At 39.0% G+C, this 25586-nt stretch overlaps 3 protein-coding genes across 10 annotated transcripts; 2 read left to right on the forward strand and 1 right to left on the reverse strand.

The window, feature by feature from the left end:
- Positions 1 to 316: 316 nt before the first annotated feature.
- On the forward strand, positions 317 to 9286 carry LOC139822498 (ATP-binding cassette sub-family C member 5-like). Of its 5 annotated transcripts, none has more exons than XM_071794267.1 (26): positions 317 to 787; positions 939 to 1192; positions 1500 to 1640; positions 1741 to 1890; positions 2032 to 2190; positions 2258 to 2405; positions 2483 to 2716; positions 2796 to 2969; positions 3049 to 3196; positions 3379 to 3527; positions 3766 to 3876; positions 4428 to 4538; positions 4972 to 5111; positions 5181 to 5642; positions 5734 to 5860; positions 5980 to 6125; positions 6200 to 6303; positions 6374 to 6561; positions 6732 to 7008; positions 7097 to 7250; positions 7325 to 7453; positions 7538 to 7814; positions 7921 to 8086; positions 8165 to 8348; positions 8409 to 8601; positions 8719 to 9286. In XM_071794267.1, exons 3-26 carry the CDS (start codon positions 1561 to 1563, stop codon positions 8971 to 8973), a joined length of 4266 nt encoding a protein of 1421 aa, XP_071650368.1. In that variant the 5' UTR covers positions 317 to 787; positions 939 to 1192; positions 1500 to 1560; the 3' UTR covers positions 8974 to 9286. The 5 variants fall into 5 exon arrangements, with proteins under 5 accessions (XP_071650368.1, XP_071650367.1, XP_071650369.1 ...); XM_071794266.1 differs by having other exon boundaries at positions 317 to 744; XM_071794268.1 differs by lacking the exon at positions 4428 to 4538 and having other exon boundaries at positions 329 to 744.
- A 189-nt stretch (positions 9287 to 9475) lies between these two features.
- Positions 9476 to 20846, forward strand: LOC139822497 (sodium leak channel NALCN-like). Of its 4 annotated transcripts, none has more exons than XM_071794262.1 (29): positions 9497 to 9790; positions 10270 to 10403; positions 10518 to 10703; positions 10873 to 11096; positions 11231 to 11505; positions 11917 to 12164; positions 12346 to 12735; positions 12926 to 13117; positions 13198 to 13335; positions 13408 to 13614; positions 13837 to 14033; positions 14091 to 14231; positions 14471 to 14644; positions 14725 to 14904; positions 14993 to 15245; positions 15426 to 15593; positions 15708 to 15916; positions 16044 to 16164; positions 16248 to 16381; positions 16462 to 16627; positions 16747 to 16941; positions 17037 to 17254; positions 17424 to 17647; positions 17793 to 17929; positions 18016 to 18152; positions 18393 to 18543; positions 18605 to 18736; positions 18995 to 19169; positions 19258 to 20846. In XM_071794262.1, exons 2-29 carry the CDS (start codon positions 10299 to 10301, stop codon positions 19437 to 19439), a joined length of 5259 nt encoding a protein of 1752 aa, XP_071650363.1. In that variant the 5' UTR covers positions 9497 to 9790; positions 10270 to 10298; the 3' UTR covers positions 19440 to 20846. The 4 variants fall into 4 exon arrangements, with proteins under 4 accessions (XP_071650365.1, XP_071650363.1, XP_071650364.1 ...); XM_071794263.1 differs by having other exon boundaries at positions 9499 to 9790; positions 14109 to 14231; XM_071794264.1 differs by lacking the exons at positions 18605 to 18736; positions 18995 to 19169; positions 19258 to 20846 and having other exon boundaries at positions 9476 to 9790; positions 18016 to 18173.
- Positions 20679 to 25549, reverse strand: Mcm3 (minichromosome maintenance 3). Its single transcript, XM_071794276.1, has 11 exons — positions 25362 to 25549; positions 24986 to 25098; positions 24691 to 24899; positions 24376 to 24506; positions 24056 to 24294; positions 23710 to 23952; positions 23016 to 23379; positions 22479 to 22783; positions 22180 to 22330; positions 21582 to 22054; positions 20679 to 21321 (listed from the first exon to the last, which is right to left on the reverse strand). The coding sequence occupies exons 1-11, from the start codon at positions 25428 to 25430 to the stop codon at positions 21123 to 21125; spliced, it is 2496 nt and encodes an 831-aa protein (XP_071650377.1). The 5' UTR covers positions 25431 to 25549; the 3' UTR covers positions 20679 to 21122.
- Positions 25550 to 25586: the final 37 nt, after the last annotated feature.

Here is a 25586-nt window from a genome sequence, read left to right on the forward strand (position 1 = left end):
AAAATCCAGTCAATGTCCCACATTCATCCAAAGCTTCGTCTGTCTAAGAATTCGCAGCATTTCGTTTGAGATTTTTTATTTAATATTCGCACGTCCGAGGATATATTCTGGATACGGGATTGATCATGAAAAGGACTCACCTTTAAAGATTCATTCATTTATCCATCTACTTTAGTAGAAGTGCACAATTTCATTTATTCAAGCATTCATTTACTCTCCAAAATCTTGTGTAGACTATTTTTGTAGTATTTTTATGTAGGCGAAATTCAACGTCAACAGGTGTCGAAGTTTGTTCGACCTATATTCAAGTCTAGTTTCGTAGAAATGTTACAAAATGTTTTATCATTTGACAAGACACTCGAAGGCTGTGATCAGCTGTGACAACGATCTTTTCGGACACCGCGTATATAGCCGCGACCACGGTTGACACGTCGCTCGCATACAGACGCTTCATCACGTCCAGCTTCATTAAGTAAACAATGCACGCAGAGTTTATCGTGCTTGTAAACGGAAGTCCCAGGAGGAAAACTAATTTGTCAGAAGACGAAGTTAGATTGCAGATATGACGTTGTTCGCCCACGCTTTTCCGGAAGACAAAAGCGGGCGGCTGCTTCGATAGAAGGCCAGTCCCGCCAGTCTGCCTGCGCGCAAAGTTCTCGCGAGTACGCTCGAGCACGCTCGAGTACATTGACCTCGATTCGGATCCAAATATTGTCGACCGAAAGGGATTTCGGTGGTCGACTGGTAAGGGATTTCGGTGATTTTCATTTTCGATGCTGTAAACAAGGTACAAACGAGCACCCGCCGTGTTGGTCGCGTTGATTTCCAAAGACGGGAAAGGCGTATTTTCACGCGCTAATAATACTCAAATTTGACCTTTACGCGACGATATCAGTATGCCGAATGCCGCCGTTAAATGTTATCATTGCTGTTAACAGGTATCAAAAGCCATCCGATACGAGAAGGTGCGTCAGTGTGCGTGCCATGTGCACAGCACGCCAGCGTGTGCTCCCTCTCCCTTCGCCTCAGCTGAGCGCGTGGACGGAAATTCAAAAAATACACACCTCATTAATGATGTCGAGAGATTAAACCGATTAAGCTCTCGCTCTTATCAGTATCGTGCCGATGTAGCCGGCGATTACTTGTCGATGCAAACGAGCGTATCTCGCCTATACTATAAAGTGTTGATGAGGTGAGTAAAAACGGCATAACAGAGAGAACTGTGCCGGATGTTATTTATTTACATATGTTACGTGTCGATGAAAATATGTAGGAATCGTATGCCGGTATTGGAATGTTGTTTTCAGTCGTGTCACGCATTTCGCAATTGTGTCGAAGAAGCTTTGTTTGCGCTTCAGTATTCCCGAGATATGTACCGAATGTGTATAATCTCTACACAATTTCGTTTTATCGCGGCACGCCTCGCGCGACGATTACAGATCTTTATCTCCCTTGTTCCTCGAGATGTGTAATTGTGATGTGTGAAATACAAATTTCAGGTTCTTCGAGTATCATTGATGCATTTGTGGAAGTGAGCACGTTGAAGAATATCCCGTGAAGATGGGCCAAACCGCAGAAGGCAACAATGACAGTAATGACAAGCGGACTGAAAGTAACACACAGCATGAACATAATGAAAGGTACGAAGTTGTTCCACACGAGTTATTTTTCGTGTTCCTTGAGAGAAAAACACTACTCGAATTAAGGAAGATATAACAATTCCTTTCAATCTTCCGTTAGATCTTCGGAGCCAGATAGGCAACAGCAATCTCTCCTACCAAAGGCAAGTGGTAGCACAGCGAGACAAGTTAGAGAATACATGCCGAGGTCTGGAATGAAAAAGTACAATAATGCTTTGAGCAATTTGATACCAGTACGATACCAGAACCAGTATGTATCGTAATCAAAGTCTCGAAATAATCTTTCGTGATAATTCAAAATGATATATATTTTAATAAAATGTACTTTTATAAAATATATATCAAGTGTAACGATGTAAGAATATTTTAGTGATGAAAATACGTTTTGCAGAAAGAAAGAAAATTCACCAGCAGATAATGCTGGGTTATTTTCGTATGTATATATAACTTGGATGACACCGTACTTATGGAAAGCGTACAAGAAAGGTCTTACGATAAATGATTTACCGGATATTTCAGTATATGATACCTGCGAATACAATGCACTCAGGTAAACTTAATACATTAGCGTGTCTCCTGTGAACATGGTTACAGTATAAATAAGAATTTTTTTTTAGACTTGACGTACTTTGGCAACAGGAGCTAAGTCAAAACGGTCCTAATGCAGCATCTTTTTCTATGGTTGCGTGGAGATTTGTACGCACACGAGTTTGCGTATCATGCTTTTTATTAACTTGTTCTCTTATTTTTGGATTTATCAGTCCCGTAAGATCATCCTTATGTTAACAACAAATTGTTACTAAATGCCTCTGTTATAATACAATGTTCTTTTATATATTTAGACGATAATAATGAGGAAAATATTGGAGCACGTGGAGTCTCCAGAAGAGAACTTTTGGGATGGCATTAAATGGGTTTTTCTATTGACGGTATGCGATTCTCTGCGAGCTTTCTTCTTCACCTGGACGTGGAATATGAATTACAAGACTGGATTACGATTGAAGTCGGCTTGTACAGCTCTATTATATAAGAAGATTATGAGGCTGAATAGTCTTGGCAATAAAAGTACGGGAGAAGTAAGTTGCTCAACTTGTTTTATAAATTTTTAAACACAATAAAAGTGCTCTCGATACGATATGTGATTTCTACTTTTAGGTAATCAATTTATTTTGCAACGACAGTCAAAGGCTCTTTGATGTGATCATTTATGGGCCGATGATTATCAGCGGACCTATAGTTATAAGTTGCGGTATAATTTATGTATTGTGGTTATTCAATCCCATCGCTCTGGTAGGAATGATAGCTTTTCTCTCGTTTTATCCATGTCAGGTAAGTGGTTTGTTATAGACGTGTATTTTCACATATTTCACACACATATTTCGATCAACAGCCAATATCTGTATTTTAGTACTTCATCTCTCGCGCGACTGGCTACTTTCGCTCGAAGTCGGTAAATATTACGGACGCTCGAGTGCGACTCATGAGTGAGATCTTGGAATGCATAAAGTTGATTAAAATGTATTCCTGGGAGAACTATTTTGGCCAGAAACTTCTCGGTGAGAATAATAGAATAAAAAATTAAAAACTATCTCGTATAAATAACAAGAATAGAAATGATTGAAAGCAATGTTGTTGATGATAGAATTATCATTATTTTTATTTCAATATATATATATATTTTTTTTTATTAGAAAGATATATGTATTTATGAAACATAAGTGATTTTATGTTTTTACAGCCATACGCAAGAAGGAGGAACGATGGCTTCATAAGACTGCTTATTTTCAAAGTCTTAGCATTTCTCTAACGCCTGCTATACCTGTAATATCCGCGATCATCACGTTTCTAGCACACATTGCCTCGGGCAGTGGATTAACGGCCGCGCAGGTATATAATACAATTTATCAATACAATTCCTGATTTTCAAGATGTACAATATTTTTATAAATATCCTAATTTTATGTATATCAGGAGAAATCGAATAACATCTAATAGGTAAGCACTAAGCAGTTTGATAAAACGATAAAGTTTTCCCTTTGATCAAATCCGTTTTCACGAATATTTGCATTTCTCGTTACAAGATAATTCTTTTCTGGCTTTACACAATCGATGGATTACATTACAGGCTTTCCCAATGACCACGTTATTTGGAAATTTGCTTAGACTGGCACTCACGTCACTTAAGGATACCACGCGATATTTTATGAGCGCCCTCATAGCTCTTAGAAGATTCAAGGTCTCCAGTGTTTTTTTGAGTGATTTCATGTACAGCTTAATGGGTCGGATATCCGTACCTATTATTAGGAAGCCAGTTCTCGTGTTCAACAAGTTTATTTTGTGTGAATTGTTATTTATTTTTATACAATTTTTATTAAGATTATATTTAAAAAAATGAATAACTTTAATAAAAAATTGTTGAATTTTAGCCAAGTTGATCAAATGATACTCTCGATCATTGTAACAAAATTATAATAGAGTAATTTTCACCAAAAGAAATTGGAAGAAAGACAGCACGAGCACTATTCCTATAATAATACGTACATGAGGTCAATGTCGTTTTAATGTAAAAAGCACAAGCTTTCTAAAATGAGAATAATTGTGATGGGCAAACACTGCATGCCTTGTAAAGCATCCTATTACATTTAAACAGCTGTTGTTAACGATTCTTTTGGTATACCGAATACTCGAATTGCCAGCTGTAAATATCGAGTTGGGGGCATGACGTTCCCACGCTTACGCGTAGTACAAATTGTACTAACATGATCGTTCTAATTCTACACTTTTCAGGTGTTTCCCTTCGTATCGGTGCTCAATGCTCAAATTCGTACCTCTTTCATGTTTTTACAAGTGGCCTTAATTAATATCGCTGCAGTAAAGATAACTTATGGCAGAATAAAGGTGTTTATTCTTGTTTATATCTATAGGAATGCACAGTCGACTGCACCATACGTGTTGTATCGTAACATTGTGGTCAATTAACATTTTCATCTTTCGATATAACTGAATAATAATTAATCGGCTTTTATTTTGCTAACAAAACGTTTGTCTATTGCTTTGTTTGTACTTGTATCGTGTAACAATTGTGCCAAGATTTACTCAAACAACAAGTATATCGCTACACAAATTTGTATTGCTAGTTTTAGAAATTAATGGATCCGAATATTTCGTCCTAATATCGCTGTGTACATACTGCATACCTTTATCTTATTTTTCTACAGTTACGTTTTTACATATTTATGCTTGTTTGCTTTTGACGTGCTTCTAACATAATGGCGTTTCTTTAAGTACCTATTGAATAGATAATCCGATTAACGAAGCGATATTTGCACAGGGCGTATTGCTGTTGGACGAGGGCAGTTGCCGAGCGACGAAACCGATTGTGAGATCGCAAGCGGTTGCCATTGCTAATGGCACCTTCGTTTGCGACAGCATAAGGCTTCAAACGGATGCATCAACCGACAGCAAAAAAAAGTAAATATTTATTCCGTAATAATTATCGCAATTCCTCCCAGTAGGTCACGATAATCATTTTTCACGTAGGAAGAAATCGCCACCGGTCACGGACAATCCGCTTGAATTGGAAAACCTGAATCAACCGACGCAGGAAGCTAAATACGTCGAAGTTCTTAGCGACGTGCATTTCGGAGCACCCAAAGGAAAACTGGTCGGTATCTGCGGCCACGTAGGCAGCGGCAAGTCTAGTCTACTGCTAGCAGCTTTGGGACAGCTGAGGATGACGAAGGGAAACATCCTGAGAGAAGGCACATGCGCCTACGTCAGCCAACAGGCGTGGATTGTGAATGGCACCTTCAAGGAGAACATACTCTTTGGCGAGGAGTTCGATGCCAAACGTTACTATCACACGATCACAATTTGCAACCTGAAGGAAGATTTGAACATGTTGCCGGGAGGAGACGATACCGAGATCGGTGAGAGGGGTGTCAATCTGTCCGGAGGACAGAAGCAGAGGGTCGCGCTCGCGCGAGCATATTATGCTAATCGGTGTGCAAAATCTTTTGCCGTCTTTCTTTTAATAAGTACATCGATCGTAAATTTGCTAAAATAAATATTGCAATTATATCTGTCGTTTCAGGGACATTTACTTTCTCGACGATCCTTTGAGCGCGGTTGACGCGTATGTCGGCTCGTATATATTTGAGAAATTGATCCTGGAAGCTCTAAGAAACAAATCTGTTCTTTTCGTGACACATAACATTCAGGTGGGTATTTAAATAATTGGAATTAATCCCAAGACGTTTTATTAATATATAAATGTGTTTTATAATTGACAATGAAATTTATTTGGAATTTTAAATTATTCTGAACATATTTGTTGCAGTTTTTAAAACGTTGTGATGAAATCTACATGATGAATGCGGGCAAGATCGTAGAGCATGGAACCCACGAAGATCTGATGCGACTCGATAGGGAATACGCCTCGATGGTGAAAAACAGCACAATTGTAACGGAAGAACATTTGTCAGCGTACGTTTAATATACATTGTACGTATTTTTTGAATTGTTCGAAAGCGGTACAGTAGGCCTTCCCTTCTTCGCAGTGTTAAATCTACGGGGGTGATGCAGAGAAATATTGACGATTCAGAAGTGCGAAAAGCGGAATCTGCGTACAAGGAAAATTATGGAAAAGAGAAATTATACAAAGGTGGGCGCGTTTAGTTGTATGATATCTTCTGATTTGGAGACCTCTAATAATTTTCTTCTTTCAAATTTAGGAACAGCTTTAACAGTAGCAGAAAAGTCCGAGACTGGATCTGTCAAGTCATACACTTATCACACATACGTGCAAGCCACAGGTGGTTACTTGATCGCTATTATTGTATTTTTTACATTTTTCTTGAACGTAGGCAGTTCAGCTTTCAGTACTTGGTGGCTCGCTGTATGGATTAAAGCTGGCGGAGGCGTAAGTAACTCATATATTTAATATTTAAAATACACATTTTAAAACATCTATATCTTTTTCTTTTCTTCAATCATAAGGTATTTTAATAATACTATTTGTTACTGCTTAGTTTTTCGAGTTAATATTGGATATATCGTATCAATCACGTATCTATTTCATTCAATTTTCAGAACGTGACTGTGTCAGGAACTAATGATACTGTATATTCGGAGAATATAAACGCCAATCCTCACTTCTCGTTTTATCGAGATATATACGGCACCTGCATCGCCGGTATACTATTGACAAGTTTTATTCGTGGCCTAGTCATTATGTTTGCCACGATAAAGGCCTCGACCACATTGCACAACACGTTTTTTCGCAAAATCATTAGTTCTCCGTTGAGCTTCTTCGAAACCACTCCAAGTGGTAGAATACAAAATGTTTTCACTCGAGACATAGACGAAAGTGAGTGATCTTTTAATGATTTTGAACACATGCACTGTTGCAAATTAATACATATCATTTAATTTGATTGATACTTTCTGATTTGCAGTTGACAATTACTTACCCATATCGATAGAAAATATGGTGCAAAATATTTTTACTTGTAGTTTTGCTATTTTCTTTATCTGCGGTATACTGCCCTGGTTTTCGATACCGTTACTTCTGTTTGGTACATTGTTCTTCTTTGTTGGTAAACTGTTTAGGTAAGTGTCTTAAATATCGCATAATTTACGTGTATAATTTACATGATCAACGGTTTCTTCTCATACCTCTGCAGAATAGGAATGAGGGATTTGAAGAGGATGGAGAGTGTCTCGCGGTCTCCTGTTTTGAGTTTCGTCACAACTTCTATCCAAGGTTTGAGCACAATTCACGCGTTTCAAAAGGAGAAGAATTTCTTATATAGGTAATTATTCAGTGAAACACTGCGTCGGGGGTAATGAAACATAAAATAACAAGGAAAGACGATTAAATTTTTTCTCATCGACAGGTTTGAAGAGTTATTCAACACGAATAACTTATGTCAGCATCTGTGCCAAGCCGCGATGAGATGGTCTGCGGTGAGGCTGGACAGTTTGGTAATTGCCTCGTCCTGCATAACCGCGTTACTCGTGATATCTTTCAAAAATGAGATTTCGCCGGCCTTTGCCGGTCTGGCTATGGCGTATGCCACGCAAATGACTGGCGTCTTCCAGTATACAGTGAGACTGATGTCCGAGACGGAGGTGCGCTTTATAAGCGTAGAGAGAATCAGTTATTACCTCAAGGTAATTTATTTCCTTAATTGATAATTCCGTAAATATATAAATGCTAATTGTGTGATTGATATCTACATCTCAATCTTATAACTTATCTCATTGTCTTCTTATTCAGACTTTGCAGAGGGAAGGTGCAAGCAGGACAGTCGCTCTTAAAATAACCGATGATTGGCCTTCTCATGGCAAAATAGAGTTCAAAGCTGTTCAAATGAGATATAGGGAGGAGCTACCGCTTGTACTGATCGACGTCTCGTTTAACATAAAGGCCGGAGAGAAAATCGGTAATGACCGAATATTTCCCTAACTCGTTTGTCGCACTTTCTCACGCGAGAGATAAATATAATTGTGAATTATTTTAGGCATCGTGGGTCGCACGGGATCGGGCAAAAGCTCCTTGGTCGTAGCTTTATTCCGACTAGTCGAAATTTGCGAGGGTGTTATTAAAATTGACGGTATCGACATTTCGAAATTGGAGTTGGATGTATTGAGAAGTAAATTGTCGATTATTCCTCAGGATCCAATTTTATTCAGCGGCACTATAAGGTAATAAATTTAATTGACAATTTTTGCTGACTGCTTTTTTCAATCGATTCGTTTTTTCAGATCTAATTTGGATCCCTTCCAACAGCACGCCGATCGCGATATTTGGAGCGCCCTTGAAAAGACTCAGATGAAAGAAAAGGTATCTGTTATGCCGGGAAATCTCGACGCTTCCGTTGGATTTGGTGGAAATAATTTGAGCGTCGGCGAGAGACAGCTTCTTTGTCTTTCAAGAGCTTTATTACATAGTGCAAAGGTAACACGCTTTGAGTGATTTCTGCAATATTACATGTATTTAAAATTGATTTTTGGATTCTTTTTAGAATGTTAACATTAAATATTAATGATTACACTGAAATTTATCGTTTTGTAGGTGCTGATTCTGGATGAAGCCACTGCCGCTGTTGATCCGGAAACTGAAACGACGGTGCAGAACACCCTGCAGAACGAGTTCGCCGATTGTACTGTACTTACGATCGCTCACCGATTGCAAACGGTCGTCACATGTAATCGCATTCTCGTCATGAGCGAGGGCAGGGTTGTCGAATTCGATGAACCCGCGAAGCTTCTCTCTCGTCCGGATTCTGAATTTTCGAAACTGATGGCTGCCGCGGATAAAAACGCGTGAAATAATTTCCGCAGAGATCTGAATCGCGATCGCAATGCATTTTAGTCGCGTTTTATCAGTAAATGAAAACTAATTATACTAACTCTCGGAGGTCACATAAGTAAGTGAAAGAAAAAGAAAAATATATATTTCACAAAAATACAGTGAGTAAATTGAATGAATGGTTATACTTTTCTATTAATGAATTACTAAATTATTAATTAAAGATTAATTAAAGATTAATTAAAGATTAAAACTATATGTTATTACAAGTTCGTACTCTGTATCTGTATAAATATAAAAAGAAGACAAGAAAATCTTCCCATTTTCTCCATTTTTTCATATTTAATCCTTCAAGTAATTAATTTATTACAATAATTTAATCTTTATTATACTAGTTTTATATAACTTTTAGGTATACTGGAAATTATACATAAATTGTATCTCAAAAAAACAACATTCTTGCCGTCAAAATGTTACTGGTAACATCTTATGATTTAGCAACAATGAAAGAATTGATTTAATTAAACGGGGATATCTTCTGGGCAAAATTAAACTAAATCTGGAAGGATTTCTGGAAATTCGCGCGCTTGGGAATAGTGAAATATTGATTTTCTCACAGGAGGTGGAGAGCGCATACTGCTCATGCCCGTTCGCTCAGACTTTCGGCCGTGCTGGCGACACGGCCGAAACATGTTCGCCGCGACATTGCCAGCTTGTTATTACCTCTGAGATGTTTATTACATGTTGAGCTTTATCGTTGCTTTATATCGAGATGTAGTCTATAGAAATTGCCGTAAAGGCAGTGTCCGTCGTTCCGTGAACAGCTAAAAGAAAGGTAAATCTCTTGATGATGTACGAACAACACACCGTTTTTCGTAAATTTTTCAAGTTATTTTTTAATTAGATTAGATTCCTCTTTGATTGTCATTTTTATTTTAATGTTAAATTATTATTTTATATTATGCTTCGAACATGACAAGTAATTTGAATATAAATTATTTTTTATACAATATAATGATACGTGTCTCTTCCAAAGTATTACTGGAAATTAAATATTTATTAATAATTATGTCATATAACGTTTGAAATTCTATGTACTATGCTCTATATAGGATTGTTAATTTAATAACACATATATTTTAAAGTAGTTGATAAAATATATGTCATCGAACGTACAAGCAAAAATGTAGAACGAGAACAGATGCAATGCGTATAATTACCCAGTCAATTATAATTTTATTTCTAATAATTGTTTTTATTGGTATATAATGGCATGTCTAATTTCGGCCACAAATGTTCGTTCCCTATTTCTAGGCCTCACCATTGCGAACATAATCCCCATTATGATGCTGGGGCGGAAGCAGAGCCTCAAGGGGGAACCCGTCCTGGCCGATTACGGTCCGGAGGAGTCCCTCAATGAGAGCGCTGACATAGAGTGGGTCAACAAGGTGAGCAGAAAAGCACGGATCGACTCGGGATGAGATAAGAAAATTGCCCGAGTCCCGAAAGTGCCGTTTTCCTTTTCTCAGATCTTTCCTGAAAATTTCTTTACGTGATTGCAGTTATGGGTGAGGAGGCTGATGCGATTTTGCGCCCTAGTCTCGTTGACTTCCGTTTGCCTGAACACCCCGAAAACATTTGAGAAAGTGCCGTCCCTCCAATACGTTACCTTCATTTGCGATTTGATAGTCACGTTTCTGTTCACCGCCGAGATGATCGCCAAGATGCACATACGGGGAATACTGAAGGTGAAGTCCTTATCAAAGAGGATATTATGACTGAGGAGATACCTAACCGAAGAGCAATTAAATTTTTTTATTTTTTATTACACCAGCAACATTATAAAACGAAGAATACAATTTTAATGCAATTGTAACGACAATTTACAATAAGTTAGAATGAAATTGTTAATTGCAGAGGGATAAGTCTTATTTGAAAGACCACTGGTGCCAATTCGACGCGAGTATGGTGATCTTCCTCTGGTTATCTGTGATCCTGCAAATGTTCGAGATGCTGGGTTTCCTTATAAAGTTTAGTTACGCCTCGATCATGCGGGCACCACGGCCGCTGATCATGATACGCTTCCTCCGAGTCTTCCTCAAATTTTCGATGCCCAAAGCCAGAATCAATCAGATTTTCAAGTAAGAAAGTTGCACTGGCGATTAACGTAAAAAATTTGTGTTGTTTAAAAACTAGATAAAAAGCAAAGTATTAATAGCAACTATTAATTTAATTTAATATTATCGATTACTAACAATATAATTTATATTTATAGACGCTCGAGTCAGCAGATCTACAACGTAACGCTCTTCTTCCTGTTCTTCATGTCTCTTTATGGCCTCCTGGGTGTGCAATTCTTCGGCGAACTGAAAAATCACTGCGTGCAGAACACAACCAAGCCCCATTACATCACGATCAACAGCCTGGCTATTCCCGATACGTTCTGCTCCACCGATCCTGGATCCGGATATCAATGCCCTGAAGGAATGATCTGCATGAAGCTGGAATTGACCAAGTATATCATAGGCTTCAATGGATTTGACGAGTTTGGTAGTTAATGTTAATTTTACTACACCCCTGTCGTTCCTCTGCGCTTCGAATCTATTGACTTTTGTATCATCCCTCTGAAAATATTATAAAACTAATTAATTTTCTGGAACATTTGTTGCAGCTTCTTGAAGCTACAATAAATCTACTATCCTTTTACATCTTATATCCTATATTTTGTATTCTTATATATGCAATATAATAATTATAACAGCTTTAAAAATACAAGATTATAAATATAATTTATCGAGTGCAATTTTATCGCGAAATATGTATATCTTTTATATGTCAAATTTAACTCTTTCCTTAGAAATGCGAAAACTTAATCTTAATACACAGCATTTATCAATTAAAATATTAAAATCTCATTGCAAGCATTGTCTGAAACTTTGATTCTGAACTTTGATTATTTAGCTACCAGTATCTTCACCGTGTACCAAGCGGCTTCTCAGGAAGGATGGGTCTTCATCATGTATCGCGCGATCGACAGTCTACCGGCATGGCGCGCGGTTCTTTACTTCAGCACGATGATATTCTTCCTGGCCTGGTTAGTGAAGAACGTTTTCATTGCTGTTATCACGGAGACTTTTAATGAAATCAGAGTGCAGTTCCAACAAATGTGGGGCGTCAGAGGACACATCAGCAACAGTTCAGCATCGCAGGTCGGTTGTGTCAAAAAAATATATCTTCGAAAAAAAAACATCTTTTATTTTACTTTAAAGTTAACGTGTATTTTTTATAAAAACGTGAACATTATTTAAAAATAATTTTAGGCGAATAACAATATGATTTTATTGATAATTGATATATACATTTACTTTGTTAATTATTTTATTGTTACAGATATTGACCGGAGATGACAATGGTTGGAAATTAGTGACATTAGATGAGAATAAGCATGGGGGTTTAGCCTCTCCGCTCTGTCACACCATCCTCAAGTCGCCGCATTTTCGCTCGGTGGTAATGTGCGCGATTCTGGCGAACGGTATCACCACCGCGACGATGAGCTTCAAGCATGACGAGAAACCGAGGCATACGTACTACGACAATTATTACTGGGCCGAGATTGTCTTCACAATATTGCTGGACCTAGAGACCCTCTTCAAGATATGGTGCCTGGGCTTTCGGAGTTATTACAAGCATTCGATTCACAAGTTCGAACTGCTGCTTGCCATTGGCACGACTATACACATTCTTCCGTTCTTCTATCTCTCTGGATTCACTTACTTTCAGGTTTCTACCTTTATCTGACCTCTCGTCTTTCGCGTCGCTTCATTTTCTGAATTTTGTTTCTACGAACCTATGCTCTTTTTAACTTGTTCGCGCGTTTTAAACTCTCAACTGATTTTTTTATACTTCTAAAAATTCAAACATTTGAACAATGAGAGATCTTTAATTTGTCATCATATTTTTATGCGGACAGGTTCTCAGAATGGTCCGGCTCATTAAGGCATCGCCGATGTTGGAGGACTTTGTCTATAAGATTTTCGGCCCCGGCAAGAAGCTCGGCAGCCTCATTATTTTTACCATGTGCCTGCTGGTGATATCCTCCAGTATTTCCATGCAACTCTTCTGTTTCCTCTGCGATTTCACTAAGTTCGAAACCTTTCCCGAGGTGAGCCACTTATACTTACTTTTAGCAAATTGTCATTACGCGATTTTTTTTACTTAAACCGCTAAAATATAAATTTCCAGGCGTTTATGTCCATGTTCCAAATTTTCACGCAAGAAGCCTGGGTCGACGTAATGGATGAAACTATGTTACGAACCCACGAAACGGTAGCACCGCTGGTTGCAGTATATTTCATCTTGTACCATCTCTTCGTCACATTGGTAACCATCGCGCAAAATCTGCTTCGTGCGATACAAGCCACGGTTTTAATTAATGCTTAATTATCCCATCAGATCGTGTTGAGTCTTTTCGTCGCGGTAATTCTCGACAATCTCGAGCTGGACGAGGACATTAAGAAACTGAAGCAATTGAAATTTCGCGAACAAAGTGCCGAGATAAAGGAAAGCCTGCCGTTCAGATTGAGAATCTTCGAAAAGTTTCCAGACAGTCCACAAATGACGTGTCTTCACAAAGTGCCGTCAGATTTCAATTTACCGAAGGTAAATATATTCGCGAATAATTTTATCACTAATTGTAATTATTATTAAAACTTGTATTTTTTTTCACCAAATGTGAAATTTATTTTGATTGTTGTTTTAATAGGTTTTAATTTTGTTAAAGAGATAGATTTTCAATGTCTTATACCTTTAAGATTGTAAAACAATCTCGTTTTGTTCGAATGGATTGAATTAGTACTCGAGTTATTACTTATCTTTCCTAAGGTGCGCGAGAGCTTTATGCGACAATTCGTGCTTGAAGTGGAGGACGAGGAAAACGAAGGTGCAAAGAGAACTAATGAAACTTTTGACTCGAAAATAGTGTATAGAAAGCAACGACCGGTGAAAATCTTAAACAATCCGCCGAAGGTGAGAAGCGTTGTTACTAATCTGAAGAAAGCGTCCGTTATTTATATCATAAAGTAAGTAAAATATCATTCGCTATTACATCTCACGAAGTTTACGACTTAGATTTTAAGTCTTTCTGCGTTATATAGCGATTCCAACAATCAGAGGCTTCTCTTGGGAGACTCTGCCATGATTCCAGTACCAGGAAAAGGACTTCTGAAACCGCAGGGTACTGTGAGTGGCGCCAAGCAGCTTCGCATCGATCCGAAAAAGTAAGAATGAGATAGATATACTTGTTGATAAAAAAAAATCTCAAAAGAATTTGGATTTATAAATTTAAAAATTAAAGAACCGGGACAACTTAAAGATCCAACGGCAATTTTTTTCTAAATTATTATTTATTCACATTCTTTAATATCGTAAAGATAATGTCGTAAAGACATCGATTATTTTATGTTTTCTCAATTATTTATCTTATGGTTTCTATTTGCGTATGGCATGACGAAAACAGATCAATCAGAAGAAGTGTCCGAAGTGGATCAATCAAGCTCAAACAGACGTACGAGCATCTCATGGAAAACGGTGACATAGGGGGAATAAACAGAGTCAGTTCGTCGCGTAGTAGGCCGCACGACTTAGACATCAAGTTGCTGCAAGCTAAGAGGCAGCAGGCAGAGATGCGAAGGTATCTAGATTATGTCCACGCGCGCGATTTCTGGAATTTCCATAATCTCACACAATCTGTTCTTTCTGTTTCCATTCCAGAAATCAACGCGAAGATGATTTGCGAGAGAATCATCCGTTCTTCGACACGCCGTTGTTCGCGGTACCTCGCGAAAGTAAATTCCGAAAATATTGCCAGCTGTTTGTCTATGCGAGATACGACGCGAGATTGAAGGATCCTTTGACGGGCAAGGAAAGGAAAGTGCAGTACAAGAGTCTGCAGTAAATATCGCAAAATTAAGATATATTGTCCCGTCATGGGCGAAGCAAAGTGGGCCAACTTGGCGAATTCTGTATCTCTTTCTTCCAGCAATTTCCTCGGTTTAGTGACATATCTCGACTGGGTAATGATATTTATCACGACGTTGTCGTGCATCTCGATGATGTTCGAGACGCCGCGAAAACGCGTGATGGAGACACCGGCGTTGCAGGTCACCGAATACTGCTTCGTTATTTGCATGAGCATCGAACTTGCGTTAAAGATCTTGGCGGACGGTCTGTTCTTCACGCCCAAGGCCTACATCAAGGATGTTGCTTCTGTGTTAGATGTCTTCATTTACATTGTGCGTCTAATATGTTGGAAATATCAAATTTGACTACAGTACAAAATATCTCATTTAATTCTATATATATAATGAATTACAGCATCTATATGTGACAAATTGTAAGGAATAATTACGACATATAATGATTCTGTACATATGTATATATGTAATGTAATAAACGCATGCACATTGTTGCAGGTAAGTCTCGTATTCTTATGTTGGATGCCGAAGAGCGTGCCACCGAATTCTGGAGCGCAGCTACTGATGATATTACGATGCGTCAGACCGCTAAGAATCTTCACCCTTGTACCGCACATGAGAAAGGTCGTTTACGAGCTGTGCAGAGGATTCAAGGAAATTCTGCTGGTAAATGCTGTTCTTGCTTTGGAGATTTTAAACACATCATTATTTCTAGAAAGGATCAGTCCGTAAACGACGTGGACATAGCGAAACAAATTAATGAATGAATATTTTACCCAGGTATCGACATTACTGTTCCTGCTGATGTTCATGTTCGCGAGTTACGGAGTACAACTGTATGGTGGTAGATTAGCAAGATGCAACGATCCCACGATTTTGAAGCGCGAGGAGTGCGTCGGTGTATTTATGAGACGAGTGTTCGTGACGAAGATGAAACTGCGACCGGGAAAAAACGAGAGTTATCCATCCATATTGGTACCGCGCGTTTGGTAAGTTAAGTCATATAATTCCGGAAAATTTTCTTTGACTAATATTAGCTGTACTTTATTATAAACATTTCTAATATAAAGATACCACATACCTATTCGTCGTACTAATTTTATACGTATTTTTCAGGGCTAATCCTAAAAGATTCAACTTTGATAATATTGGCGACGCTATGATGGCTCTGTTCGAAGTGCTTTCTTTCAAAGGCTGGCTTGACGTGCGGGACGTCCTTATTAAGGCTCTTGGACCTGTAAGTAATTATCTTTTCAAAGTTTGGGATAAGAATATTATTTCCATCGTATCCGTCAATATCTCATTGCATTCTCTTTTCAGCTTCACTCAATCTATATACACATTTATATTTTCCTCGGTTGCATGATCGGCTTGACATTGTTCGTGGGTGTCGTGATCGCGAATTACTCTGAGAATAAAGGCACCGCTTTGCTCACGGTCGATCAAAGACGATGGTGAGGCGTCGCATATTTGATCAGCGAATGTCGCGATTTCTATCACGATTTACAGATTGCGAATTTTTGTTGGGATGTAGGTGCGACTTGAAAAAACGTCTGAAGATTGCCCAACCGCTGCATTTACCACCCAGGCCGGACGGCAAGATGTTTCGCGCTTTTATCTATGACATCACGCAGAACATTTATTTCAAGAGGTTCATCGCCGCAATGGTGCTCATGAACAGCGCCCTTCTGTGCGTTTCTGTAAGTTGAACAAAGTAATTTTCAGATATAGATACATGAGACCCAGTAGATATTTTTTAAGGCCAATAATTAATCTGCTATCTTGCTTTCTGTTCTTTTTTTATCCTGCTCACCCGAAGTGGAGACTCGAGGAGAAACACACGGAAGCTTTGGCTACAGTCTCCACGATTCTGACACTGGTCTTCCTCGTGGAAGTAATCATGAAAATTATTGCATTTACACCACGTGGCTATTGGCAGTCCAGAAGAAACAGATACGATTTGCTCGTGACAGTCGTGGGCGTTATCTGGATCATCATACACTGCACGATGCAGGTATACTCAAGAATCCTTTACATCGTACCTTTCTTTCGCCTACCACTCGTCGTTCACTCCCACGGTGTCATTTTGTTTTATTATATTGTTTTCAGAACGATCTGTCCTATGTAATTGGATTTATGGTCGTGATCCTGAGATTCTTCACCATCACCGGCAAACACACCACTCTCAAGATGCTGATGTTGACGGTTGGTGTGTCTGTCTGCAAGAGCTTCTTCATCATATTCGGCATGTTTCTCCTTGTCTTCTTCTATGCGTTAGCCGGCACCATAATCTTCGGCACGGTGAAATACGGAGAAGGCATAGGAAGGTGAGAAAAATATCTACGAGATTTTAAGATGTGTAAATATATAGAATACACACGCAATCTTTATATGGATTTTCCAAAATAATACTAAATTTTTCTTTTACTCTACAATATTTCTTCATCTTGCCCTGCCTCTGCTTGGTACATCAGAAGTAATCTCTTTGCAATCTAGACGCGCTAATTTCGAATCACCGGTTACTGGCGTGGCGATGCTCTTTCGCATAGTGACGGGGGAGGATTGGAACAAAATTATGCACGACTGCATGATACAGCCACCCTATTGCACGCCGGCGGATAATTACTGGGAAACGGACTGCGGCAATTTCCACGCTTCTCTAATTTACTTTTGCACCTTTTACGTCATCATCACTTACATCGTCTTGAATCTTTTAGTGGGTACGTATACGACATACTTGTGCATCAAGAAAGCTTACACGAAATCACGTAGATTACATTAAAAGAGAAATCGTAACAATATATTTTGTAATCAGTTTTCTACAGTGATTTAATACAAGGATTAAAAATCTTTCTTTTCGAACAGCTATTATCATGGAGAACTTTTCCCTATTCTATTCAAATGAAGAAGACGCGTTGTTATCGTACGCCGATATAAGGAACTTCCAGAACACGTGGAACGTCGTTGATAACCATCAGAAAGGTGTTATACCGGTGAAGCGGGTATGGTCTTATCTCGAATCAGAATCCTCGTTATATTGGCAAAACGCAATCTGTAAGGAGCAAATGCTGACGTTAGCGCATTTTAGGTGAAGTTTATCTTGCGGTTGTTGAAGGGCAGATTGGAGACTGATCCGCAAAAGGATCGCCTGCTCTTCAAATACATGTGCTACGAATTGGAACGATTGCACAATGGCGAAGACGTTACCTTTCACGATGTTATTAAGTAAATTCCACAAAACGGATTGTGAATATAATATTAAACATTTAGCAGCTTCTCAAGTAAAATTCTTAGACGCTCAGATTTCTCAGATCTTTGATACGATAAGACGCGCAGAGTTTCTTTTTTTTCCCTTTTATACATCTTTCGATCTGAAATTTTTACTCATATAAAGGACAATATGAAACCTTTTATAATATTTTGAATTGTATTGTCAATACTTTTCTAAATTGAAGAATTTTTTAGTATGTTATCGTACCGCTCAGTGGACATAAGGAAAGCGCTTCAATTGGAGGAACTTCTTGCACGAGAAGAATTCGAGTACATAATCGAGGAGGAAGTCGCTAAGCAAACTATCAGAACTTGGTTACAGGGCTGCTTGAAGAAGATACGAGCGGTGAGGATAATTTGATCTAAAATCGCATTAGGGAAATAATAATCGCTTTTTCTTTTTGCAGAAACAAAACAATCTTATCGCCGGGCTTCGCGCTACAAATAATGCAGCTATGCTCATTCAAGATATAGAGAAGGGTAAAGAGGAGAAAGGCAAGGAAGTTAGCGTCGATCGTGAGGAGGAGATTGAAACAAAGGTGCGTTTTAACTTACATTTTATTTGCTTCACTACTCGAGCATTTACTGTAGAAAAGTGTGAACGCTAAAAATAAATGTAATACTTTTATATTACAATTAAAAAATTAACGACATACAACAGTAACATTTTTTGTTTAAAAAACTTTTAAGATAATATTTTATATTCCTAAAATATTGCTATGCTAGAATTCGCATCATCACTATGGTTTAAAAAACAATGAAAATTCAAGTTATTTTGTTGATTTTCCAACCATTAGGATGTCGAAGTCCCGAAGTATAGGGCCAAGAAACCTATGGTGCTTCCAAGATCGGACAGCATAGGAAGTGCTTCGGGAAGGAAGTACCTAGCACCGACTTTATCGGATCCCGCAGCCGTTCGATCCGAGAAGGATAAGATCGCAGCGTCAAAGAAGAGAAATAGCAGACCGCCATGTAAGCTGAATCGATCGTATGGCTTTCGTACGATGTATCGTATTGTCAATTTTATTAGCGCCAAATTATTTCGGATTACTTTTTACAGCAATGGTGAAAAATAATTTGCACCACCACTTGACGGAGAATACGGAGCAGAGCAGGCAGCAACGGGAGGCGTTGAGCAACAAAACAACCGCGCCTAAAGTTTCCAGCGTCATGTTGGAAGTTCGAGAATGGTGGAAGGAGCAGTTAGCTTACAGCAGCGAGTCCAGCGAGGACGAACTCTGAACTTTCCGAAATTACGGATCGTGAATAATTACGATCGCAGCAGATTGTGAAGTGAGGATTCCTACTTTTAGCAATTGTATAAAAGACGAATTCTTAGCCTAAGAATTTTGCATCCAGCGAGAAGGAAGATCCAGGGAGAAACGTGGAATGTGCCTAATAATTTTAATCACAAGTTCGAGGAACTTTAACGCGTTGAGCTTCGACCGTAATTCGCCACCTTCACTGCTGAGAACTATATTAATATTTTGCTACGCCCAAGGCAGTGTGCACAGAGCGAGCTAAAACGTTCAAATTTTTCGTTATACGTTCCACGAAGCTCATCGTGTTAGAAGAATCGATTTCCTACCGGAAGAGAAAGAGAGAGTTACAATTGTCGAAACACGTACATATTCGCGACACATTTCGCATCGAATTCGGAACATCACTGCCGTGTGTCAAACAGATCGCCCATATACGAAAATGCTTGAATCCTTGAATATCGGTTTGTTAAAAGATTTCGATGTATGTTTTGATGAATTTTTCCGTACGTCACTTGCGCGTATTTGTCATTCATGCATCGTGCGATTCGGCTATTTTTAAAACGTCATCTCGAGGTAACTACAATCGTATGTAGCAAATTTTGTACGACACGAAGTTAATTATTCGCGCGGGTAATAGCTAGAGTCGATTATGGTGTTATTAAGGGCAACTGTGAGTACAATTAGCATAGGACGCGATTCGTCGTAGATATTTTTGTCGTGAAGAGGGTACTGATTCTGTGTAAAAAGAAAAAAAACACATTAGGACGTTGCAGATCGTCGATTGTTTCCTCCTTACAGCAAGAATACGTCCCAAAGGCCTGTATCGTAGATCCACGCGATTGATTTGATATCGAACAGTTGTAAAAATTTTAGCGCGTGACCGTTGATGTTATATTACCTCTGTTATTAATTAATACAGTAACGCTGTTACGGGTGTCGCTTTAGTGAAAAAAAGAGGGTTGTGCAGTCGAGAGAATTACTTGGCGGAGGGCGTAAGTTATTTTGAAACACGAGTGCGTCGGCTCTCTATATTGTGTATGTTGAACATACGAGAGATAAATGGAGCATTTATATTAAATATACGACTGTCGTAAGTTTTTTGTAACGAGACGATGTGCGAGTAACGTCGTAATAAATTTGTGAGACGAACCTTTAGCGGAACGCGATCGATGTTAGCGCAATAATACGCATACGCACACACGCACGATGAATGTTATGCATATATATATATATATAAATATATTTACAGAAGCGGAAAATGGATTTAGCGTTGTGAGCCGCATTACGTTTACATCACTGTAATGAATGTTGATGATTGTTGCTAGTTTATGTGCCAATGTGTTGTCTTATCGAGTATAGGGCAAATAAATGTTGTTAGATATCATTATTCGTAAACGTGTACAGCTTATTATTAATATTACTCGATCGCTAGCGTACATTACAAACGGTATAAAAAATATCTCTCTCAAAGACTCGCATAAATTACAAAGAGCATAACTATTCACTGTAGCTATAATAAATGATTTTTTGTTTCTCATAATTTAACGTAGTTGCAGCGAGTGATCAGCTTTATTTTATTTGATTAACGGTTTAAAAATATCACTCGCTTTAGTTAGTGAAAACATAATAACGAATTGTAATAATGAAACATTACAAAAACGTTTTATATCAGGAAGATGTAGTCGTCCACAGCCATGATCTGATTTGCGTCCGTCATGGTGATGATAGCGGCGTTAATCTCGTCAGGTGTGAAGTTCAGAGAAAGCGTTGTGTTCAGATAATCGATGACTTCTGTCTTCAGAATATTCTGAGCCCTTCGATCTTGGAACAACTTATTAAGCGATGATTTGAAAACCGCGAGTCTAAAATCAGAGAGATATTAGTTCAGAATATATCTTCTACACAACTTTCGTCTCGTTTTCTGGTTTTAACAGGTACAACAGGTTTTAGCAGAATAAAAGTATAAAAATACCATGTTAGAGATATTTAAGACGCAAAGAAAAAGTGGCGAGGGGGAAGCTATATTATTTAATTATTTAAAAACGATTCTGCTATTCCACAAAAAGCATAATTAATTTAACAGTTTATTTTACAGAGGATTATTTACTTCGAGTGAAATTACCTTTCTTGTGTGATCGTCGGGGTCGCTGTCGGCGTCGCTGTCGCTGTCGCGGTTTCGGGAACGGAGGATTCCGCGCCATCGGTCTCCATATGACCGCTGTCGCTGGGCGATTTGTGCGTGGTGCTGGCCTTTTGCGTTTGTGTCCTGGTTATTCTTCTGGTTGCTTGCTCGATATGGTCGTCGTCACTGTCGTATTCGTACGGGTCGACTTCACCTGACTTTTCCGTCGCCCTTTTAGAGCGCTTCGCCTGTCTGCCCTCATCAAAGTCGTCCGCGTTCTCCGATGCGTCGCTATCGTGACGTCGTCGCTTCCTCTTTTCTTTCTCCAACACGCGTTTGAAGTAGGCGAACTGTACGAGTTCTATCGCGGCGAGTGCATCCTCGCTCTCCACGTTCTTCGAAAGTCGCGCTTTCGCATATGCCGTGGATAACCGAATCAACGTTTCCAGAGTTCTCGCGGTCACCGGTTGAGTCTGAAAGTTATTTGAAAAAAATGTCAGGCATATACTTGTGTGTATATATATATATATATATATATATATATATATATATATATATATATCTTTTTATACGAGTCTAGGGCTTTTCTTCTACTCACCCTCGCAACATCGGATTCCACCATATCCTCCGATCGAAGTTTCGAATATTCCTCCGCGATAACGGCGCTAGCCTCTTCCGTGAGTTTGGGCTTCATGCACCGCGCGATGTGTATGTATTTTCTCATGAACTGTATGGTGAGGATCTGATCGCTGAGAAAGAAATTCGAAAGATAAATTTCTTTATACGAAATCTTTACGCGATCGGAGCTTGACATCGTCTAAGATTGATTGAATCGAAGCTCACATATTCAAAATAGCGAAATATGTTATGGTATAATGAAAGTGGATTGCAATGTACTTTTTAGAACGCGTTTGGCCGTGCAGAAGCGGATCGTATTTCTGATAAACTTCGGATTGCGTCTCCTCAGTAGCTACATCATCCGGATTCTTCGTGGTCAACATGTCCAGCTTTGAGCCCAAGCTCAAAGCCTCCCCGTCTTGTTCCAGAGGACTTCTGTATCGATGCATCCGGACAACGTGATCGCTAATTATGTGATCCTGATCTGAATCAATCACGTCCAGCATAACGAAGAGCAGATCGAAACGTGACAGCAGAGAATCCTGTAGCCCGATATTCTCCATGGGAGTCTTGTACTGATCGTACTGAAAGAAGAGGAAAAGAGTTTTCTTTAAATAATATTCATATAGTTCTTATTTATTATATATTATACTTTATACGAGCAACTGCAATTTTTAATATAGAAACATTTTTGCAAAAATGCGAATTCAATTTAAGTATATATTTTATAGATCGCATAGAATTTTATAAGTTTGAATTTTTTCGTATTAAAAAGAATTAGATACAATTAGCTTCTTCAAGAGGATCCGAACTTACTCTCCCGTACACAGGATTCGCAGCCGCTAGCACCGAACAACGCGCATTCAGGCTGGCGTGAATGCCCGCCTTCGCGATCGTGATTCTGCCTTGCTCCATCACCTCGTGTATCGCCGTCCTGTCGATGTCCGACATCTTATCGAATTCGTCGATGCAAATGACGCCGCGGTCCGCCAGGACCATCGCGCCCGCTTCCAATCTGCGTTCACCGGTCTCTTGATCGACCGTAACCGCCGCCGTTAAACCAACGCCGGAAGATCCTCTTCCAGTAGTCGGAATTGCTCGTGGAGCGGTACACAACACATAACGTAATAGTTGTGACTTGGCCACCGACGGATCTCCAATTAATAATACGTTTACATCTCTGTAATATATAAAAAAATTTGAATTATATTAGAACCATCGTTAGAGTAAATATTGCGATAGGCAAAAAAAAGAGGCAAAACTTCTGCTCCTTGGAGCAGAAAGAATTAACTATTAATTCTTAAACTTTTTTTATATGTAATTATAAATATATTTTCAATCAAGCCTGTAATTAAGCCTCTTAAGTGTTGAATTGTTAAAATTTAAGCTGTTTAAATTTACTAAGAAATAACTGTTGAATAAGTTACATATCTTTTAATTGAGCCACAGATATTGAGAATATTGAAGTCTTTCTTTCAGTATGAAATTATGAAGAACTCTGAAAACTTACCCTCTCAACCTCGTACCGTTTGGCAAGATCTTCTCTACTCCACCCAAGAGAAGGCACAGAATCGCTTTTTTTATATATTCATGGCCGTGTATGGATGGTGCAAGGGACTTGGCGAGAAGTTCGAAGATATTTTTGCAGGGATTATGCTTCGCCAGTTTCTTGCACATAGCTACATCATCATGGGAGATCGCAAGATTGGCTTCTTTACTGAGTTGCATTATGTTGTTGGCAATTAGGACCGTCCTACGCAATTATACGATAATTATTATGATATGAAAAAGATATAAATAAGGGATGCGACCCAATTAAACTGGGAAACAATCCTCGAGTCTTGTCTAAAACATACTTGAAAGTTCCAGTTGTGTATCCACCCTGTTTTCCCGGAAGACACCGGTAATTTCCGACAATCTGCACTCGATCTCCAGGCTTGCACAAGTCCACAAGATCGTTATCGCAAATTATATCCACGCTTCGTGGTAGCTGACCGGCTGGAGCTTTCTCCGGCATTTCTTGTATGGTGAGCGTCTGATGATCCTTGTAGGTCGACAAACCGAATTCCGTTTCAAGCGGATTGCCATCTTCATCCTGCAACGCGAAAAAACTCAGTCTCCAGCACTGAACAGCAAACGCTCCTTTATATTTTATTCAAATAGCAGGAATAATTACAGTAGTCGGATAAATAGCAGAGTGGGGGAAAGCCTCCAAGGAAGTCAGATCTGAATAGGCTCTCTCCAGGACTGTCTTGGTGACGTCGCAATAATGGACGCTCCTCACAATTTTTGGTCGTACCAATGAACCTAAAAAGTATTTTTATTTTAGAAATGATGTTATTCTCATAAATATAAATTGCACAAAACTTAATAAATTTGATATATACAAATAGAGATTTACAGAAATCTATTAAAATAAGATTAGACTCTCAGATAAATTCTGCAAGTCTGAGCAGAAGTTAAACTTGACACTTTTCTCTCAGATACTTGCATTTTGTGACGATACCCTCCAGGCACACCAAGTTACCCAGGTAACGAGAGGTGAGCGTTCTCGGTGTTACGTGCTTGTTTCCGAAGCTGCCTTCAAAAGCTACGAAGAATTCCTTGTTGCCCTTGGCGTAATCGATGTCCACGCTCGAGATGTATTGATTCAGAGCGTTCTGAAACGCCAGTTGCTCCTCGAAGGAGTTGTTTAACAGACTGCAACACACGACCGGCTGTCATAATTATTCCTAACACTTTACAATGTATGCTGAGAGTCAAAGCAAACCAAATTTATTGTATACCTCGCCGTGCGGGCAGGATTTTTTCTTCTCAAATCGTTGATGTTTACAACCAGTCTGTACTTCTCGTCCTGAATCATATTTTTAACCATTGTGGCGTATATGCCTTGGTCCTCCTGCAAGATTAACAAGCACAAGAATGTCATGGAAGCGTCAAGCAAATGCAAAATATAAAATGCAAATATTACGGCACGGGAGTGGCATTTAATCCTCTATAACGCCATGACTTTGACATCAGGTACTCATCTAAATATCTATATTTTTTAAGTCTCAAGGATTTAATAAATGTTTTCCTGTCTTCCACGAACAAGAGATCCGACTATGGAGAATTAAAGGCCAAGTAAACATTGACAATAAGAAAAATTCTGGCGATGCCTACCACGTCGTCCAGGAAGTCGACATATTCGCGCGTTATCTGCTCCAGGTTCTGATCGATTTCCGTATCCATCTCCGCGGCGGGTGATCAACACTTGTCACGCTGTAAACTCTATAAAATAATCGTGAGAGGAGCTTTGAAAGCCACCCTCCGCCACTTGCGCGGGAAAACGTGCACGTGTCACGTGAGCCAAACCGTCGCTCGGAAAGACCCCAGCAGGTCCACGTG

The sequence above is a fragment of the Temnothorax longispinosus genome, chromosome 11 (genome assembly GCF_030848805.1).
Source record: "Temnothorax longispinosus isolate EJ_2023e chromosome 11, Tlon_JGU_v1, whole genome shotgun sequence".
Classification (NCBI taxonomy): Eukaryota; Metazoa; Arthropoda; class Insecta; order Hymenoptera; family Formicidae; genus Temnothorax; species Temnothorax longispinosus.

What these genes read in the sequence shown, in the direction of transcription:
- LOC139822498 (XM_071794267.1), top strand. Translation starts at nt 1,561, where the DNA reads ATGGGCCAAACCGCAGAAGGCAACAATGACAGTAATGACAAGCGGACT. An exon ending in TTTTGGCCAGAAACTTCTCG is followed by an intron (nt 3,197 to 3,378) that starts GTGAGAATAATA and finishes ATGTTTTTACAG; the next exon opens with CCATACGCAAGAAGGAGGAA. An exon ending in CACTCGAGACATAGACGAAA is followed by an intron (nt 7,009 to 7,096) that starts GTGAGTGATCTT and finishes TCTGATTTGCAG; the next exon opens with TTGACAATTACTTACCCATA.
- LOC139822497 (XM_071794262.1), top strand. Translation starts at nt 10,299, where the DNA reads ATGATGCTGGGGCGGAAGCAGAGCCTCAAGGGGGAACCCGTCCTGGCC. An exon ending in CTTCGCATCGATCCGAAAAA is followed by an intron (nt 14,232 to 14,470) that starts GTAAGAATGAGA and finishes TGACGAAAACAG; the next exon opens with ATCAATCAGAAGAAGTGTCC. An exon ending in GCTTGAAGAAGATACGAGCG is followed by an intron (nt 18,544 to 18,604) that starts GTGAGGATAATT and finishes TTCTTTTTGCAG; the next exon opens with AAACAAAACAATCTTATCGC.
- Mcm3 (XM_071794276.1), bottom strand. Translation starts at nt 25,430, where the DNA reads ATGGATACGGAAATCGATCAGAACCTGGAGCAGATAACGCGCGAATAT. An exon ending in GGAGGGTATCGTCACAAAAT is followed by an intron (nt 24,507 to 24,690) that starts GCAAGTATCTGA and finishes AATACTTTTTAG; the next exon opens with GTTCATTGGTACGACCAAAA. An exon ending in TGGAATCCGATGTTGCGAGG is followed by an intron (nt 22,055 to 22,179) that starts GTGAGTAGAAGA and finishes AATAACTTTCAG; the next exon opens with ACTCAACCGGTGACCGCGAG.